Source organism: Scomber japonicus, chromosome 4 (genome assembly GCF_027409825.1).
Source record: "Scomber japonicus isolate fScoJap1 chromosome 4, fScoJap1.pri, whole genome shotgun sequence".
Classification (NCBI taxonomy): domain Eukaryota; kingdom Metazoa; phylum Chordata; class Actinopteri; order Scombriformes; family Scombridae; genus Scomber; species Scomber japonicus.
Genome location: NC_070581.1, coordinates 12821850 through 12839898, shown reverse-complemented (window position 1 = coordinate 12839898; position 18049 = coordinate 12821850). Strand labels below are relative to the sequence as shown.

Below are 18049 nucleotides of genomic sequence, written 5' to 3'. Positions count from 1 at the left end.
GTGTTGGAGGATCTGTATCTGACTTGTTGACCATGGAGAAGTGTTACCATCACACTATTGCCTAAATGCTGTCAACCCCCATTATTTAATTGACTTATAAGTTGGTAATAATGTATTCTGATGGTGTCTATGATTTAGTCCACGCTGGATGTTCAGGCAGGGCATGACAAAGAGAGGGGCTATTTAAAATGACGATCCCTCTTACAAAATGTGGAACTCATCAAAAATGAAAAGGCACCTTTGCTTAATCCAATACTCTTAGGGGTTTCCCAGCTACAACCTTAAGTGGGCTGGTATACCTAATGTTACAAATTAAGCTATAGCTACATAGCAGATTGTACTGAGTAATTTTGATGAATATATGCCTTTTCTCTACTTATGCCATTGTTAAATACGGTTTTAGTACTTACCATCATCCTGTTGGGTTAACTTATGGCCACATTGACCACTGTTAGGCAACAATTATATATTCAAGCTTTTAAGTGTGCAAAATGATTTAAAATGATTTGCAAATAACCTTAAATAGAGGCCTTGTTCACACACAGCAGAAGCACAGGTGTTACTAAAAACAATGGTGTCTCTGTTGTATTTAATAGGCCATGACAGGGTGACAGTGAGCCAGCATGCACAATTGCCAGTTGACTGAAACTGAAGCAGCTAGGTGGCATGCAGCCATTAGCAACTTCATTATTTACACCTGTGCTTTTCTTGAATAAATGGCCTATTCTTAAATAAATAAATTCAAGGCATCTTTGGAAATGTTTTCCACAGCTCAAACAGACAGACATGTGCTGCATACTAACAAAAATGAAGTTTGATGTTTCTGTCATATGTGTGACGCACTTCTTTGTCATGTTAACTGGCATGTAGCCATGCCAGTTGACGTGACAAAGACTTGTGTTGAATCCGTAAGCTGAATCAAGCTAATATTAGCATGTTACCATCCTAAGCATGTAACCTTTTGCATGTTATTACGCTAACATGCTAATTTGTCACATCAGTTAGTTTGAAATACTGCAATTAGCGGCAACAAGTTAGCAGTAATGCAGTTAGCATAATAGCTTGCTAACAGTGGACCTGTGAGCAAACTAACATGAAATTAATGTTAACTTTATAACAAATAGTGTTAGCATAGTGATGAAATGTTGGTCTTTAATATTTAATTTTAAGGTATCCACATGAACTTGAATTTTGAAACTAGTAGAAATTTAGACCTCTTTGTGCGTGCTGGATGAAATATGAAAATAATGATTAAACACAAAATTAGTGAAGATTATTACAAGAGATAATTGTCGTGGACTTCCAAAATTAACTTTGTTGTCATTGCTAGAGCTATAGCTTGACTAAAAATAGGAGTTTTTTTCAAAAGTTGCTACATATGGGCTACAGAAGTGATTGTACTTTACGAGATGTCCTGACAAAGGCAGCTAGGTGGATAATAATCTTTCTTTGTTAAATTTTTATGCACTCATACATACTATAACAGACAATAACATATTCAAATTCCTTTGTTTCCCAAAACAAATTCCTTGCTTTCCAGGATGTGAGAAAAAGAGATTTTTATGTAAAAATGTACTTTGACTCTTCATGCAACCACAACCCCCAAGAAAGACCTCAGACACGTGTTGTGAAGAAACCATCCCTTTATTGGTGTGAAGCTGTCCCATCCAAGTCAGGGTCAAAAGGATTAAAAACAGTCAGTGCTCAAAAACAGACCAAACCAGAGTTTCTCCACACCCTGCTCTAGTGGGGTGGGATTTACAAAGTCGTGGGTGTAGATGTCACAACGCTGCGCCAAAGAAGTGAGAGGGGTTCCACAGAAATTATAAAAAAGAATTCACTTTACTCCAAACCACGTTCACTGCTTATACTGAAACACTACAGCAGTACCAGAACTTTCTTTGAGAGGTAGGAAAGGGTTTAGGGGGTGGAAGTGTGTGAAGGAGGGGTGGGGGATGGGGGTGGGGTGGGGTTACTGAACTCACAAACTGAAGGGGTAAAACTCTCGGGTGAGTGGGTGGGGGGGGGGGGGGATCAAAACCACATGGATGACAGTTAAAAGAGGGGAACAAAGTTATCTTTTAATTTTTTTTTTATTAATACTAATAGATTGTTTTATGAGGAGGAGGGTGTGCATGGGCCAGAAGTACCTCCCCTCCTGTGTTGGTTTATTTGTTTGTTGTCTCCATGGAGATCAACCACGGAGTCCTTTACCATGTCGTTATGGCTGCTGTCACTGCTGCAACATCCTTACTTGGCGTTGGCGGAGCTGCTGAGCACCTTGCGGACTGCCTGAGAGATGGCGTCACGGTCGATGCCAAAGATTCGGAGCAGCTCTTGGGGCTTGCCGCTGCGGGGCACCTGGGAAACGGCCAGGCGGTGGACGGTGAAACCGGTCTCGTTCACTACTGCTGAGCACACCGCCTCACCTAGACCACCTGTGGAATCACAGACACAGAGCAGTCAAAAAAAAATAGTTGAGAGAAATGTTCTTCTGAAATTCAGATTTAGATGTTTTAGTTAATCTGAGATCTTCCACCTTCCTTCTTTTGATCTCCACCCCTCTGTCATTTTAAATCCCTTACACCTCCATGGGCAATTGAGCTCTGCCGTGATGTGATGTGGACTGACAGGACCGCTGCAGCCCTTCCTCAACTTTCTCACTCATCTCCTCTCTCACTTTCACCACCCACGCTTTTTTTTAACATCTCACTACAAACTGTCATTCAAACATTTCTTATTGACTGAACATGAATGTTTAGGAATGAGAAGAATTAGGAAGTCATTAATTTGTCCATATTACTGATATTTTCCCACCCTTTGGTTGATGTATTAACTGGTATGTTGATGTGTGAATGTAAGAGAGAAAAAGGCATGTTAATGCTTGACAGAAATGTATAAAGAAATACATTTGCACATTTGAAACTGTTAATCTTTATGCTTCTGTTTCTCAGTTTTGTGTGTGTGTGTTGCTGAAGGACACAGCGATCCCACAATCCAACACACTATGAGAATGAAGCAGCTACTCACTGCTAATAAACATTGTAACTATGGAGAGTAAAGAGAGAAAAAACATATTTTGTAACTGTCTTTTTTTGTAAGGTTACACTAACATCTTGAGTCACTTACTGTATACTTTGATGTTTTACCATATTCAGAGCTGCAATAAAATGTAGGATGGGCACAGCACACAGTATATTAACAGCAGTGTAGACATTAGTGCACAGCAGTTTATACTTTATACAGAGTTCAAGTTGCATACACACATATCAGGATTAGTTTCTATTAGCTTCTGTTAATAAAAGTTATTTCTGATAGAGACCTTCTGTAGTCCAGTAAAAACTTGAACACTATCATTTTAACAAAAAAAGAAAAAAAAGAAAAGAAAATCGTAAATCATTAGAAACTAATTTTTGTGTTGCACTATACTCTCCATTTACAAATCTGTTCATCACATCCTTCATGCCATCCCAAAAATATTGTGTTGTTGGAACACTTTCCTTTATTTAGTTTGAATGTCAACGCACACATGCACATATATATATGTGTGTGTGTGTGTGTGTGTGTGTGTGTGTGTGTGTGTGTCTGTGAAGCTAAAGGTGCTAAGGCACTGACCAAACAACAGTGCTGCCCTCTTTTTTTGATTATGGTAAACAGACACAATCTAAAGATGGAGAAAGGAATAATATAAACACACCAATACAACGGGAATGAGGGAGAGAGGAAGCAAATTTCGGGCGCTTGTTTTTTTTGTCATGCTGGTACTGTATGTAGGTCAGTGAGAGCCCAAAGGCCAGAGCTGAAATTAAGACACCCTGACAGGCTCTCCCAGCTCCTCCTCCTCTACCCTCTCTCTTCCCTTCCCCATCCACACTCTCTTTATCATTTCACCTTTTCTATATCTTCCATCTCCTCACACCAACAACCTTCACCCTAATTCTCTGCCACAGACAGTATCCTCATACTTCATTCCCTTCCATCCTCATGCTCTTCTTCTCTCTGTGCCCTTGCTCTGACTCCAGCCTCCTCGGAGCATCTCTATCTGCAAACAGACCTTTGTCCTTAGCTGCTCTGGGCCTTTTTATTCATGAGCTGCTACATAAGCAGCACAAACATGCGAACAGCTGTGTAATAATCTCTGCTAGTTAAAGCTCTTGCTAATACCATGGACTCCCCACAGATGTGACTGTCCTGATTTTGACTGGACATGATTTTAACATTGTGTAGATTTAAGAGGAAGAATAGCATTTAATACTCCTCAATGTGTCCAAATATTACAGAGAAATATAATGTATCTTTTTTGGGAACTGAGATGAACCTTGTAAATGCATGCATTTCTGGCTTTTTAAGATATTAGTAAATCTATCAATATTACCAAATATACAAATGTAAAATCATCATTTTAGGGACATACCACAGGAAATAAATTGGTTTTAGGATGATCTTTCAAAAACAAATCGGGTTTTAAGTATTAATTTTTAAGCGTATTACTGTATTAGAGAGTCTGTAGGGTGGATTAGAGACAAAAGATAAGGACACGTGACAAATGGTACTGCTCAACTGAAAAGATGTATGTTAAAATGCACCTTCTTTGTCCAGATTTCTGACATTAAAAGAAAATATTTTTGTTGTGGTTGTGGAAGATATTTTGTAATTTTTGCAGCATCGTCCGCCTCCTCACCTTCATAGTAGTGGTCCTCCACTGTGATGATGCGTCCTCTGGTTGCTTTGGCATTGTCGATGATGGTCTTAGAGTCCAGAGGTTTGATGGTGAACGGGTCGATCACACGGATGTTGATTCTCTCTGATGGAGGAGAGAGGAAGGTGGATGCTCAGTGAACAATCAAAACCGCTTCATATGAAAGACTGCACTTTGTCGTAGCCATAAAGCAGAGTGTATTGTTCAGTCTCTTCTGCCGACATGACTTGGTTTCTTGCTGTCTGTCTCTGTTTCTCTGTACCTTTCTTTAGCTGTTCAGCTGCAGCCAGAGCCTCGTGGAGAGTCACTCCTGCTCCAATCACAGTCACGTGGTCATCATTGGTTTTGTACACAACCTGAGAGGTAAGGGAAGATACGTTTCTATGTGGACTCCATAAAGAAAATATTCACCTTGTCTATTCAGTCTATTCAGATAAATAAATTGTGATAATGATTATGATAATAGAGGAAAACAAACCTTAGCCTGTCCGACATGGAAGTCCTCATTACAGTTGTAGATGATGTTGTTCTCTGGGCGGCTTGTTCGGATGAAACACACACCCTGGAAGAGGCCAGAAATAATCTACATGTATCTGTATTTATAATTAGAGGAATAGGAGGAAATTGGATATCTCTCTCTCCAGTTCAGTTCTTATAACAGGTGATTATAGGTACCTTTGTGTTGGCAGCAAGCTCCACAGCCTTTTCAGTGGAGACACCGTCACTCGGGTAGAAGACGGTTGCCATGGGAATGGCTCTAAACATGGCCAGATCCTCCAGACCCATCTGAGAGGGCCCGTCCTCTCCTGAATACACACACACAGCAGCATCAAGAGACAAAAGTTAGACACAGTAACACTCACATGTTTGCTGTAGGCTGTAAAATGTATTCTAGTAGACTGGCATGCATTCAGACTGGAAACGTGGGCATGCAATGTACCTGAGGAGGTGGAGGAGAAGGTGAAAGGGAAGGAGGAGGAGGAGGAGGTGAAAGAATCAGGCCGCTCTGACATCACCTCCGTGACACAGAGAGAGGGAGAGAAAGGGAGGGAGGAGTGCTGATACCAGGAGAGGGAGATGGACAACACAATAACAGAGAAGGTGAAAAGATGGGGGAAAAAAGTTTAGGATACAGGGAAAGTAAAATCAAGAAACACTGAGGAAAGGTTCGACCCACTGCAGTGATATTAACAAAGCAAAAACGTGACAAGGCAATGTACAACATAATTTTGGGTTATTTGACCAGTTTACTCATTTTAAAAATATTATATGAGTTTGACTTGTTTTTTTTGTTTTTTTTAATCCATCAGTGGGCTAACTAAATCCAAAAGCAGACCTGTGCCAAACTGAAGTTAAGAAAAGTGAAAGGAACGTTGGGTGACAGTAAATGTCATAATGAATGTAGCAACTTCAGTCTAGTAGTCAAAGGTCACTGAGGCTGTGATTGGTTTAAAATGGAAGAATAGTACATTGACAGTGGTGTGTGATTTGTTATAACAGCGGTTAGTAGTTAATAGTCACTTGCGTACAAGGTCACTACACTAACCCTAACCCTATCACAGTCACTGTATATGCTAACAAAAATGTTCACCACCCTAATCTGTACCAATGAAATCATGTTTATCTTCCCTCTCTAATCTGAATGTCACTGAAAGGTCAAAGGTCAAATCATTCTGGCTATAATGGGTGGAAGGAGAGATGGATGCTGACCGATGGAGACACCGCAGTGGGAGCCACAGAGGTTGATGTTGCTCTCAGAGATGGCCGCCATGCGCAGCTGGTCGTAGGCCCGGGAGAAGAACGTTGCGAAGGTGCTGGCAAACACCACATTACGGTCCCGTACGGCACAACCTATCGCCACGCTCACCTGTAGAAAGAGGAGAGAGAGAGTCTGAGCTCCATACTGCAGATTTGGACCAAATCAATTTGGACATACAGACTACCATGAAATTTGGTTCCCAGACAATGACTTTGATGATCTCTTAACTTTGATCTAACATTAGCAACAGGTAAAAATCCAAATTTGTCCAATACTTTTATGATAAAATACCTACAAAATTAATATCTGCCTGAGATGTACTTTGTGTTCAATGGTAATTAGCAAATATTTGCATGCTAACATGCTAAACTATTATGTTAACATGGTTAAAATATATGCTATACATCAACAAACTAACATTATCACTGTGAGCATATTAACATACTGACATCCTCACAGAGCCACTATAATAACTTTAGCCTTGGTTTTACCTGCAGCACTCAATACATTCAACATTTACGGAAATTATTTAGTGATTCAGGGGGTTAAAACAACCTAATTCTTAAAAATATGTTGAGAATGCAAGTATCAAAATGAATACCATTCATAATTTGAAACACTAAACTATCCTCATAGTACCACATGCACCTGGGTTTAATCTGTAATTAATGTAATGACTGCACAGTAAGCCCTTGTTGTTGAGGTCACTGTTATTAAAAGGCTCAGAAAAGCCCACAGAGTATAAGGACATAATTACACTTTACTTCATGTTCATTCATGATGCTGCAGTTTTTTAATTAATCCCTATAATGATATTATATTATATTGATATTACCAAAACTAGAACATGAGCACTGGAGGGTAGTTAGGTTACACTACTCAGGGTATTATGTGACAACAGAAACACTTTTGACTGCAGTAACACCAAGAAACAACAGAGGATTACAGATTGGTGGATAAACGTGTATACAAATTCTTAAAATTGATGCCAAAATGTTCTTTATTGTATGGGAGTTTTAATAGCTTCTGTTATGTATTGATTGATGACAGCATCTGTTATTACACTAGACTTGACTGTCAGGATTTTTGAAGATGTGTATGTAAAGAGATCAATGTTTTTTGAGCACACCTGATGTTTTTATATGACCTTTCATCTTCATATATTATTTGCTGGTCCAAAAACCTTTTTAGCTCTCTAACTGGAGAACTAACATCTCTTTCGTACCATGTTCTGCTCAGCAATGTAGCACTCCACATAGCGGTTGGGGTGTTCGTTCTTGAAGAGCTCAGAGAAGGTGGAGTTCTTGGTATCTCCATCCAGAGCCACCACGTGATCGTTGTAACGGCCCAGCTTGGCCAGAGCCATACCGTACGCCTTCCTTGTAGCAATCTGGTTACGGAGAGACAAAAAGACAAAAGCTATTATTCTTTTCTGTCCAAAAAAGTTGAGCTATCCCAAATATTTAATAGAATTTAAAACCCATGTGGTTGAGTTTTAAAGATTATTCAAGACATCTCAGCTTGTCTACCTTGTCTCCAGGTTTGTAGCTGGGTGCGCTCGGCATGCGGATGTTGCGCAGACTGACAGGTGACGCATCCTCGTTGGGCGGAGCAGGGTAGAGGCGCTTGTTGCAACTGACGATACGACTCTGGAGCTCCTTGATCACACCCTCGGCCATGTCTTTGGGCAGGGGTTTACCATGCCAGCCCATCTTATCCTCAGCCGCTGAAACACACACATTGTATGTTATGACACGGGACTAAAATTACAGATAGTGAATCTGATGGGGCCATCAAAGTTTACATGTATGCACTTGTAGTATTAATCAAGTTTAGATGAACATTTTGACCCAGAATATATAAAAGTACATATACTCTATAAACCAACCCCCTCCTGATGTTCATAGTACTTACATACATTATGCATGTGCACATTATGCATGTGCACATGCATAATGTGCAATATGCTGTCACATACAACAATCTTCCACTTCAGTGAGTCACTTCATAGGTCAAAGGTTAGAGTCAAGAGGCTGTAGGCTTATACCAACACTCACCATTTCTGAAACAATCGTATGTAAACAAAGACATACTCCTCTACCTAGCTGTTATAACAACTGTCTCTTTACCTTTCTTTGCGTCTCTCCCTCTTTCTCCCCCTCACACACGCTCACACACACTCCCCCTCACTGTTATCACAACATGAGCACAATGGGATGTTGCTGGAAGTGTATCCTACACATTCTGAGGGATTACGGAGCTGCAGCAGCTAAAGCACTAAAGCGCTGTCAGGATTACAGCAAGTAAGGGCCCCTCTGAGTGACGGTGGGTCCCTGGGGCCGTTAAAAAAATTTCTGACAGAACTATTATTCCCAGTCAGTTGCCACCGTTTTACAAAGCCATCACTTACAAACAGGGTTTTGGAGCAGGTTAACAATAAATGCTTAACATCATGGTTATAACACTGCTCTGAGAGTTTTAGTACAACATTTTGGTACAGAATTTAAGATTGTGGGGCACATTTTAGCAGTTAGCATCCTCTATACACTATTTGGGGATTCCTGAAGAACAAAATAACTCTTCTAAAACTTTATATATTACAGGATAGCACTAATATTTAAACCTCACACACTGTATGTGACTGATTATTGTACCTGGGATGCCCTTGCCCTTAATGGTCTTGGCAATGATGGCGAGTGGCTGGTGACGGGGCTGACTCAGCACCTTGCACAGCTCCTCCACACTGTGTCCATCCACAATGATGGCATGCCAGCTGTGAAAACAGAGAAAATCCAACTTTAAAGGTAGTCCTACAGGAGCGCTGCTAGGAGCTATGGGCCTCCTGAATGAATAACCTCTCTCCCCCCTTTTTATGAAATAATCCCACTGGAATTTTAGCAGGTCATCACCATTGACCCTACATGTGATGGCACTGAAATCCTTTGTACTGTTATAATAAGCATCTCAGCTCATAAACTTCAAGTGTTGGGTGAAAGGTGACATAAAAAAATATTATTATTGTATTTTTGTACTGTTGACAACACTTTTTGGTTTTCAGAAACATGTCATCTCAACTTTTATTTAGACACTGTCCTGAGGCTTTAGTGAGGTTTTCAATGTGTGTGCACAAAGTTGCATTTAAACAGTCACATGGTGAGAAAATCAAACAACACAAAGGTTGCAATGGGATGATTATTCTTAATATCTAATCTAAAAATAATAATTTTTTGATAAACTGACTAATATTTAAGTCTATATAATGTCAGACAATGCAGAGCCCATCAAATTTCTCATCTGGTTTGATATTCACAAAAATAAAATACAGACAGCAGATCCTCACATATGCCTAACCCTAACCCTAAACCACCAAATGTTTCCCAATATGATTTATTTATCATTATTTCTCGAGTTTAATTCACTTTTTTAACACTTTAGATTTTCTTTCACTCCTACTGCCAACTCTCTGAAAAACCTCCTGTGCTCTCTCCTGTACCCTCTGACTTCCCCTGCTCACCCAAAGGCCTCGCAGCGTCTCTGGTACTTCTCTACGTGGTGCTGGAGGGGCGCCGGGTCGCTCTGACCCAGGCGGTTGATGTCCAAGATGGCCACCAGGTTGTCCAGCTGGTAGTAGGAGGCGAAGGCCATAGCCTCCCACACCGAGCCCTCGGACATCTCTCCATCACCCAGCAGGCAGAACACCCGATAGCTTCAAACAGAGAGGGAGATTTCACGTTTTCAATTAATTCAGAATTTAGACAGATGAATAGATTCTTAAAAAGAGATGAATAAACAGTGGAGAGAGGTAATTTTTCATATCAGCTCTGTTTTCCCCTCAGCACATCCTCCCATCTTTCTATAGGGTTCAGTGTGACAGCTGACCCTCACACCTACACTCACACACACGCACACATTTCACCCTCCCCACTGCGCTCTGATCATCCTCACTAGTTGCTCCCGTGGCGTAACGACTCCTGACAGCTTTCCAGTCAAATAGACACATTCTCATTAAAGCTGGAAGATAGGCCGAGACATGCCGCATTATACCACGCATGCCAACCCCGAGCGCAAAGAAAAAACACACACAGCACCAAAAGAAAATAGAGAAAGAAGAGAAGGAAGAGAAAAAAGGGAATGAATTCCACAGAGGGAGAGATGAGAGAGAGGGAGAGGAAGATGGAGGGAGAGAGAGAGAGAGAGAGAGAGAGAGAGAGAGAGAGAGAGAGAGAGAGAGAGAGAGAGAGAGAGAAAAGAGGTAAAGATTTGAGACTGAAGGGAAAAAGTGGGAGAGGAGGACAGTGACAATAGTTACACTGATCTCTAAACCCGAAAGGTGTCCTCTCCCGTTCATAATGATGATATCTGATGCACTGAGCAAAATCTGAAACAAATGCCTTTTCTTGGTCTGAAAGGTACTTTAGTCAGATTTGTACTAGCAAGTGTAAAATAAGATGTTATAAGAGCGGCAGTTGCATTTTTTAAAAAGGTGGATAACTCATTTTATAGATTTCTGTAAAATAAACTATGAAGCGATCTTTTTTATTCTTCTTCTTCAGGGTGTGATCAACTATAAGATATATTGCCAAAGCTGATACCGATAAACAACAAGATCAAGACTAACAAGACTAACTAACAAGATTAGACTGTGTATGTGTGCATTCCTTTCTCTTTCATCCTGTCTTTGCAAAATGAGAAAAACAGATCAAGACGAGACGATACCGCTCCTTTAATACATCCCTAATCCGTCCAACTGGCACACACATACACACACACCTTCATCTCTTTGTGTCACCCACACCATTACACCCTGCCAACTCAAAACCAACGAGGAAGAAACTTGCAATCAATACCCTGGTTGAATTATCTTTCAGGTTTGCTACAGAGCGTGAACAAGCACGAGGAGAAACTGTGTGTGTGTTTCATTCAGTAATTTCATATCCTTTATATTTACTACTGCAGAATATTGAACCGGACCCACTCGAGCATGAAGTAATGAACAGTGTGAGGTATTCAGCCTCATCTCAGTGCTGCTGATAAACATATTTGACAGGTTCATGCGTGTATCTTTTTTTTTTTTTTTTAAATAAACAACAACCTGGTTTGGATGTTTGTTTCCTGCTACAGTCTGACCAGAAATAAAAATGTAACATACTCAAAGATTAAAGTTTTTTTATTTAGCATTTCTTCATTATCCTACTGAACAGCACTTCATCAAGGTCATGCATTTTCATGCTTGCTGCACTCCAGAAGAAACTGTAGAGTGGAGCGTGTCTGTTAATGTGTGCGTCTAGGATGCTGTGATATAGTTGCCATTTAACCCCACATTGTGTTATGAAACCAGCGATGCAGCCTTCTAAGTGAGTGTTTAGCCATTGTGCTGCATCAAATTAGCTTGACAAGCTGCTCTGAGCATCGCAAGGAAAACCTACATGCCCTTGTGCACGCACAGTATAGCGATCACATGCATGGCACACTACAGTATAATCACTCGTGTGTACGGAGATGCAACAGACACCAGGGATTTTGGCATCTTTTGGAAAGGAGATGAAGGGATAGAGCGAGGAGGAAGGAGAGATGAGGGAGGAATTGTGCTCTCGCATGTGTGATTATTAGAGCAGAAACAATCGACTGCACACAGAATGCAGAGAGACAGACAGAGAGAGAAAGAGAGAGGGAGAGAGACAGATAGACAGAGACACAGAGAGAGAGCGATATCAAGGGCAGCCAACTCAGACTGCAAGTATGGCATTCCCTGAGCGCCTGTTTCACTACATCTGCTGTGTGCAAAAAACAAAACTGCATCGGACATGGTCTCCCTATTTTTTGTTAACAGCAAAAATATGTCAAACTATGTTGCTCAAATTGCTTCGGTATCATATCTGTAAAAGAAATGTGGGTGATGTGTCCTATTACAGGCCACGCAACTCTCTCGTGCTCTCTATTGTCGCACTGAAAGCCACATGGCTCTTTCTAGATCACGCTAGAACAAAGGAGACACATGTGGACTGATCTGTTAGAGCGATGCAACTCCACTAACATTCAGCTGAGGTGTGCATCAGTCTATTGTGATGTAAATATGTTGGAGCTGCTCTGTTTTTTTGTTTTTTTTTAAATGGCATTGATGCAATATTAATCTCTACATTTGAATTCCACCTTTGACAAAATAACCCCCGTTACTGATTTTTTTCTCTCTTTCTGGAGTTATTTCTGATCACAGATTCCTGGTCGTTCATTCATCCTGATCTAAAAGGTAAAACTGATCGGAGGTCATCGCTCCTGCTCTCAGGGTGGCTACCTAAATGTCAACTTAGACAACACCTGTCAGGGAGGGTTTGATCCAAAGCTCCAGGCTGAAATGTCACATGTCAGCACAACTCGCTGTAGCGTACAGTCTGCCATGCATAATTTCATACTCTCTATAGATGCCAGCTGAGCCATGGTGCTACTACATGTATGTTTTCTGCATGTTGTAATGCTCTTTGTCCCCTCAAAGGATAGTTTGTGTGGATAGTTACCTGGCCTTGTCAAAATACTTTCCAGTGTAGGCCATTCCACAAGCAGCTCCCAGCCCCTGACCCAGAGATCCAGTGGCCACATCCACAAACTGCTGCTTCTGTTAGCACACATACACAAACACACACAACATACCTTTTGTTGAGAAGACTGCACGATAGATCAAGTATTATTATTTAAGCATAACCATACAGCGGATTCATTCTTTTTAATTTCATAATGTCCAAGTAAATACAGTCAAACTGTTTGGACTGTAACAGTACAGTCTGTGTCCAACACTGTGTCAGCGTCTGGCTTATTGTGAACATGGGGTCATTAATGTCTGGAGCAGAGGAGAAAGGAGCTAAGGACGGACCATCTCTGTCACACAAGAACATCTTTGTCACTACGTCTTTGCCTCTGTACAGTGTGTCTGTTATCTGTGTGCGTGCTATTTCTACATGTACATAATGTGTAGTGTGTGAACATGTTCTTAAGTAATCATTTGCTACCTTTTTGGGGTGGTAAGAGAAAATAATCTCTCATTACAGGAACTAACATATTTAGGCACATACATTTACAGTGCAGTGTGAGTTATATTCAAACCGTTTCTAGCAGAGATGATCAGACTATCCTAAACAGCTTTAAGGTTTTGAAGGGCAACACATTTGAAGGTTTCAGTATGGCTACATCCAGTGACGTACACAGTGATGTCATATTAATATTTTAAGATTCTTAGATGCTGTCACCAAGCTGTAAGCAAGAGTCTGACAGACAGTCACATGCAGGAAGAGGCGATGGGCAAAGTCAGCCTTAACCAGAAGCTTCAAATGTTTGCAATATGATGTTTGAGTTGGTGGGAAATATCAAGAGAAAGCTCAGGGATCTGTTCTCAACATGTATCAGAAAAGATATTTAAGTTGTGACTCTGAGCACTGCTTTACTCTTGATTTGCTTTTCACAGAATAGTACTTTTTTGATGCTTTCTTAATGCATATAGGTTGGTATATTTGGATGCATGAGTTATCAGACTCACAACTTACTGCAAGTCTGAATGCAACCTTACCGGCACAGGATGTCCCTCCAGGATGGAGTCAACCTTGCGGAGGTTGAGGAGCTCATTCTCCTTCAGGTAGCCCGTCTCCGCCCACACAGCATACAGCACTGGGGCTGCGTGACCCTGAGGAGACAAAAGTGAAAGACATTTGAAAAAACCGGCATTTCCTGCACAAACGGAACGAAGAGCTCCCTTGTTAAATGAGATGTGTGAGAAAGAAAAGGAACGTTCTTATTCTCAGGTGTATACGCCTCAAATCAGGCATGAAATTTGGCAGAGTGAAGTGTGGAATTTGCCACTGGCACCTTTAAGACATCAAATTATGAAGAAGCTAATCATGGGTGAAAAATAGCCTGCAAAAGTCAATTAAGCTGAACAAGTACAGTGTAGGTGGAGAGGCACAACAGGGAATTTTCTGTTTAACCAGAAAGGTTAACAAAGGCACACACATACACATACACACACACACACACAGGAAAAACACACCTACATATTCAGGAATTCCACGATCAATCAGAGCACTGTTAATAACTTAACAGTCTGCTTAAAGGCATTTGGCAACTTAAATTAATATTTCATCCAAGTTTGAAACTTATTTCAGAGCTCATTTCTCAGATAATCCAGTAGCATATAGTCTATCAACTACAGGACTTAAATCTGAATTTTTTGTCAAACTAATAAATACGGAGCAGCTTTCTATAGATAATTACTTGCACAAATGCACCTACTGCAAACATGGATGACATTTAGATGTGCGTGCTACCTTGGAGAGGATGAAGCGATCATTGTTGGAGTTACGGGGGTCTTCGGGTCGATACTTCATGGAATGAAAGAACAGCACAGACATGATTTCTGCCACGCTGCAACATGATGACGGATGACTGCAAGGAAATGATGGTGAGAGAGAAATTAGTCATGCAACATTTAAATAAATAAATACAATCTTCCTCCTTTCTCCTCTATTTCAAATGTATAATCGTGTCCAGAGCAAACTGTACACACAGATCCAAAACCAGAAAAAAAACGAGACAATAGTGGCAATCAGAATTGTTTGACAGTCTGATCTGCAGTGTAGTAGTAGTGGGTTAATTCATGCCGCACCATCTGTAGTCAGAGAGTTAGGCAGACGGTGCTCTAGTCTGATTGGCTTTGTCAGGGTCAAACACACAGTAAGTACATTTATAGTTTCTCTCAAAACACACACGCACACACACACCAAAATGTGAAAATGCATTTGGAAGATGTTTCTCCCTTTCATTCATTCATGCACACATATAGTTGTATACAAAGACATCATTCAGTGTGCGGGTTATAATGAAAATCTATCTCTTGCATGTTATTCTTCTGTTTATTTTCCAACCACATGCCAGTAATACCTCACTCATGCCTCCTGCATGAAGGCCGATTCCCTTAATATCCTGAAATGGGAAATGTGATCAAATAATGATAAAAAAAATGAGCAAAAGTAAAAACAGCAAATGATGATGAATAATTACAAACTTCTGAGGGATGAAGGATGTCATATAAAAGGGTGAAAAGGTGACCTATGTCATATTTATGGATGCTACCGTTGAAATGCCAGCTGTGATAAAATAATGACCTTTAATAAAATGAAGTGAACAGTCACAGTCTCAGTTTATTCTGTCCATGTTGCAGTAAACACCAGCTGTCCACATCTAAAATACCTGGTCATAAATGCTCCTGCTGACTCATTTTATTGATAAAAAAAAGATAAAACAGAGTATTTCAGAGTTATCTTGAAACTGTAAAATGGTAAAATTATACTCTCCTCCTCTCTGCCATCCCTCATACTTCACGGGAAGAGATGAGCCTCGGATATAAATTTTAAGTAAGAATGTTCTACAAAGTTTAGATCTATTCAAGGTTTTTATGTTTGAAAGCTCAAACTAAAATTTCTTTTGTTATTTTTTTGACTGAATAGGAATCAGCTTCTCTTTGACCGGGCTCATTCATACAGCTCCTCTCTAGGAGCATGTCTTAAATGTCTAAAGAACAAAAGTCTATCTACAGATCTCAGAAACCGCCGTTACAATCTATTTCCATCGTAATGTGACATTTTCTATCTCTTCAAATACGTTACAGAACGTTTGTCATTATGGATTTTATTCCGAAATGTCTCACCGGATGTATTTTTCTATGTAAATCTATTTGTTTGACACTGCAGTGACAAGCTGCACATGCGTCCGCCGGTTCCATTCCGGTGCGTCCTCACAACACGTCGCCCCGTGAACCGCACCACTGCATGGGTCTGCATGCACCGATCCGGTCTGTGCTCCTCCTCCGTTACATAACCGATCACATAACGTTAAATGTTAGAGAGGGAGCAGAGCACTGGCGCACCTGCAGCAGTCTGTGACCCAGCCTCCAAATCGTAGAAATATATTTAGTGTTTTATTATTTGAGGACGCGGTCGGGCAAAGCAAACACGTTTGGTGATTAAATGCAGAAAGTCGTAAAAAGCTCATAAAGTGAAATCAAGATGTCAAAATGACAAGACACTGAACTCTGACCCTTTAATCTAACGACTGGAGAAGTGCGTAAATTGCGCACAAAGTATTTTGGCACTGAACTGTTTTTTTAAAAGTCATTCATTTTACGCACATCACACAGGACGCAAATATTTGTATATTCTGCATCCATCTGCTATCTTACCATAGTCTTAAAAATTTTATGTTTATTTATTTTTTTTAATAATGCGTCCTTCAAAAAGACAAGCGTATACATCATACAGTAATCATACCAGGACAGTAACTGTTTTTTGGGTGTCATACTCTGCAGCTCGGTTTAATCTCTCTCTCCTCCGCCTCTTACCCGCTGCCCGCTGCAGTTGTCGCCTTGATGGAGTTGATCCGGAGCCGGGTGGCGATGTTCCTGAGCGCCTGCACGGTCTGCTGGTCCGGTTTATGGTAGTCCTCCATCTGGCCGATGCACCGAAGTAGAGCACACACACGCACACACACGCCTGTTAAAAGGAGTTAAGAGTTAAAAGTCCCCGGTCTGCTGCCCAGAGAATGCAGGCGATGAGTGCGCAGCGGTCGATCGCAGGGGTTAAAAAGAGACAGTGCCGTTGAACCTGATAGAGGGAGACGGCGGGAGGGGGCGTGTTTGCAAGCAAAGCCTATGAATATGGCTAATCTAGGGCTAAAAGGAGCCTACAGTTACTCCAAACTGTCACGCATGAGCACAGCCAATAGTAGGAAGGTTTTGGGCCAAGGCCACACGCACGCTCACACGCAGTTTTGTCGGGGAGGCACAGGTTCAATCTCAATAGTGCAGCAACGCGTCCTATTGTATCTGATGACATGTTTCAAACAAACAGTGAGGCTCCTGTATAAAGCAAATGTGACGACTTAAGGCTAAATGAATAATAAACTGTCAGATTTGTATAAAAATGACACAACCAAACTATGTGGTTGCACATATGAAACAGCAGCAAACTACACTTCATTATTTCTGCCTATATTTGTAGCCCATCTTCACACTGAATGAAAGAGATTATATTCATATTTCCATCCCCACATGCAACTATGCAGGCTGTAAATGCATGCACACACACACACACACATGCATGTATATACAGTAACCTATAAATAGGTCTCTAGATGCTTTCACTTTAATGGATTTTTCTTGTAGCTGCAGCATGTGGCAGTATGGATGGGAAATGGCAAGGTGGAACCTCATCTACAGTGAATACACTCGGCGTTTGAGCAAAATGTATAAAAAGAGGCGGTTGGGCATTTAGGCAAACAACACGCCTCAACACACAATATGCATCTCTCTCAATGAAGTACAGCAGGACTAAAATGACTTTCAGTGGGCTTCTTAAGGACAAAACCTCACCAGAGGAGGGTCTGTGGTCTATGTGTTTGTATTCCGGAGAGATAGACCTGAAAAAGTGCAAAGCATAAATTAACATATCTATTTCAACAGTGAAGTGGACGTGTCTTGTGAAGCTGCCGCATTTAGTTGAGTATGGAGTTTATTCCCTATCTTAATTCAAGAGCATATTAAATGGATTTGAGAG

At 40.8% G+C, this 18049-nt stretch overlaps 1 protein-coding gene across 1 annotated transcript; it reads right to left on the bottom strand.

Moving 5' to 3' along the window:
• Positions 1-1956: 1956 nt before the first annotated feature.
• On the bottom strand, positions 1957-17091 carry LOC128357333 (transketolase-like). The gene is made up of 14 exons (XM_053317661.1): positions 16837-17091; positions 14768-14885; positions 14014-14127; positions 12971-13068; positions 9973-10164; positions 9113-9231; positions 7988-8184; positions 7684-7848; positions 6410-6566; positions 5375-5505; positions 5178-5261; positions 4962-5055; positions 4682-4804; positions 1957-2438 (listed from the first exon to the last, which is right to left on the bottom strand). Exons 1-14 carry the CDS (start codon positions 16941-16943, stop codon positions 2251-2253), a joined length of 1887 nt encoding a protein of 628 aa, XP_053173636.1. The 5' UTR covers positions 16944-17091; the 3' UTR covers positions 1957-2250.
• Between the last annotated feature and the right edge of the window lie 958 nt (positions 17092-18049).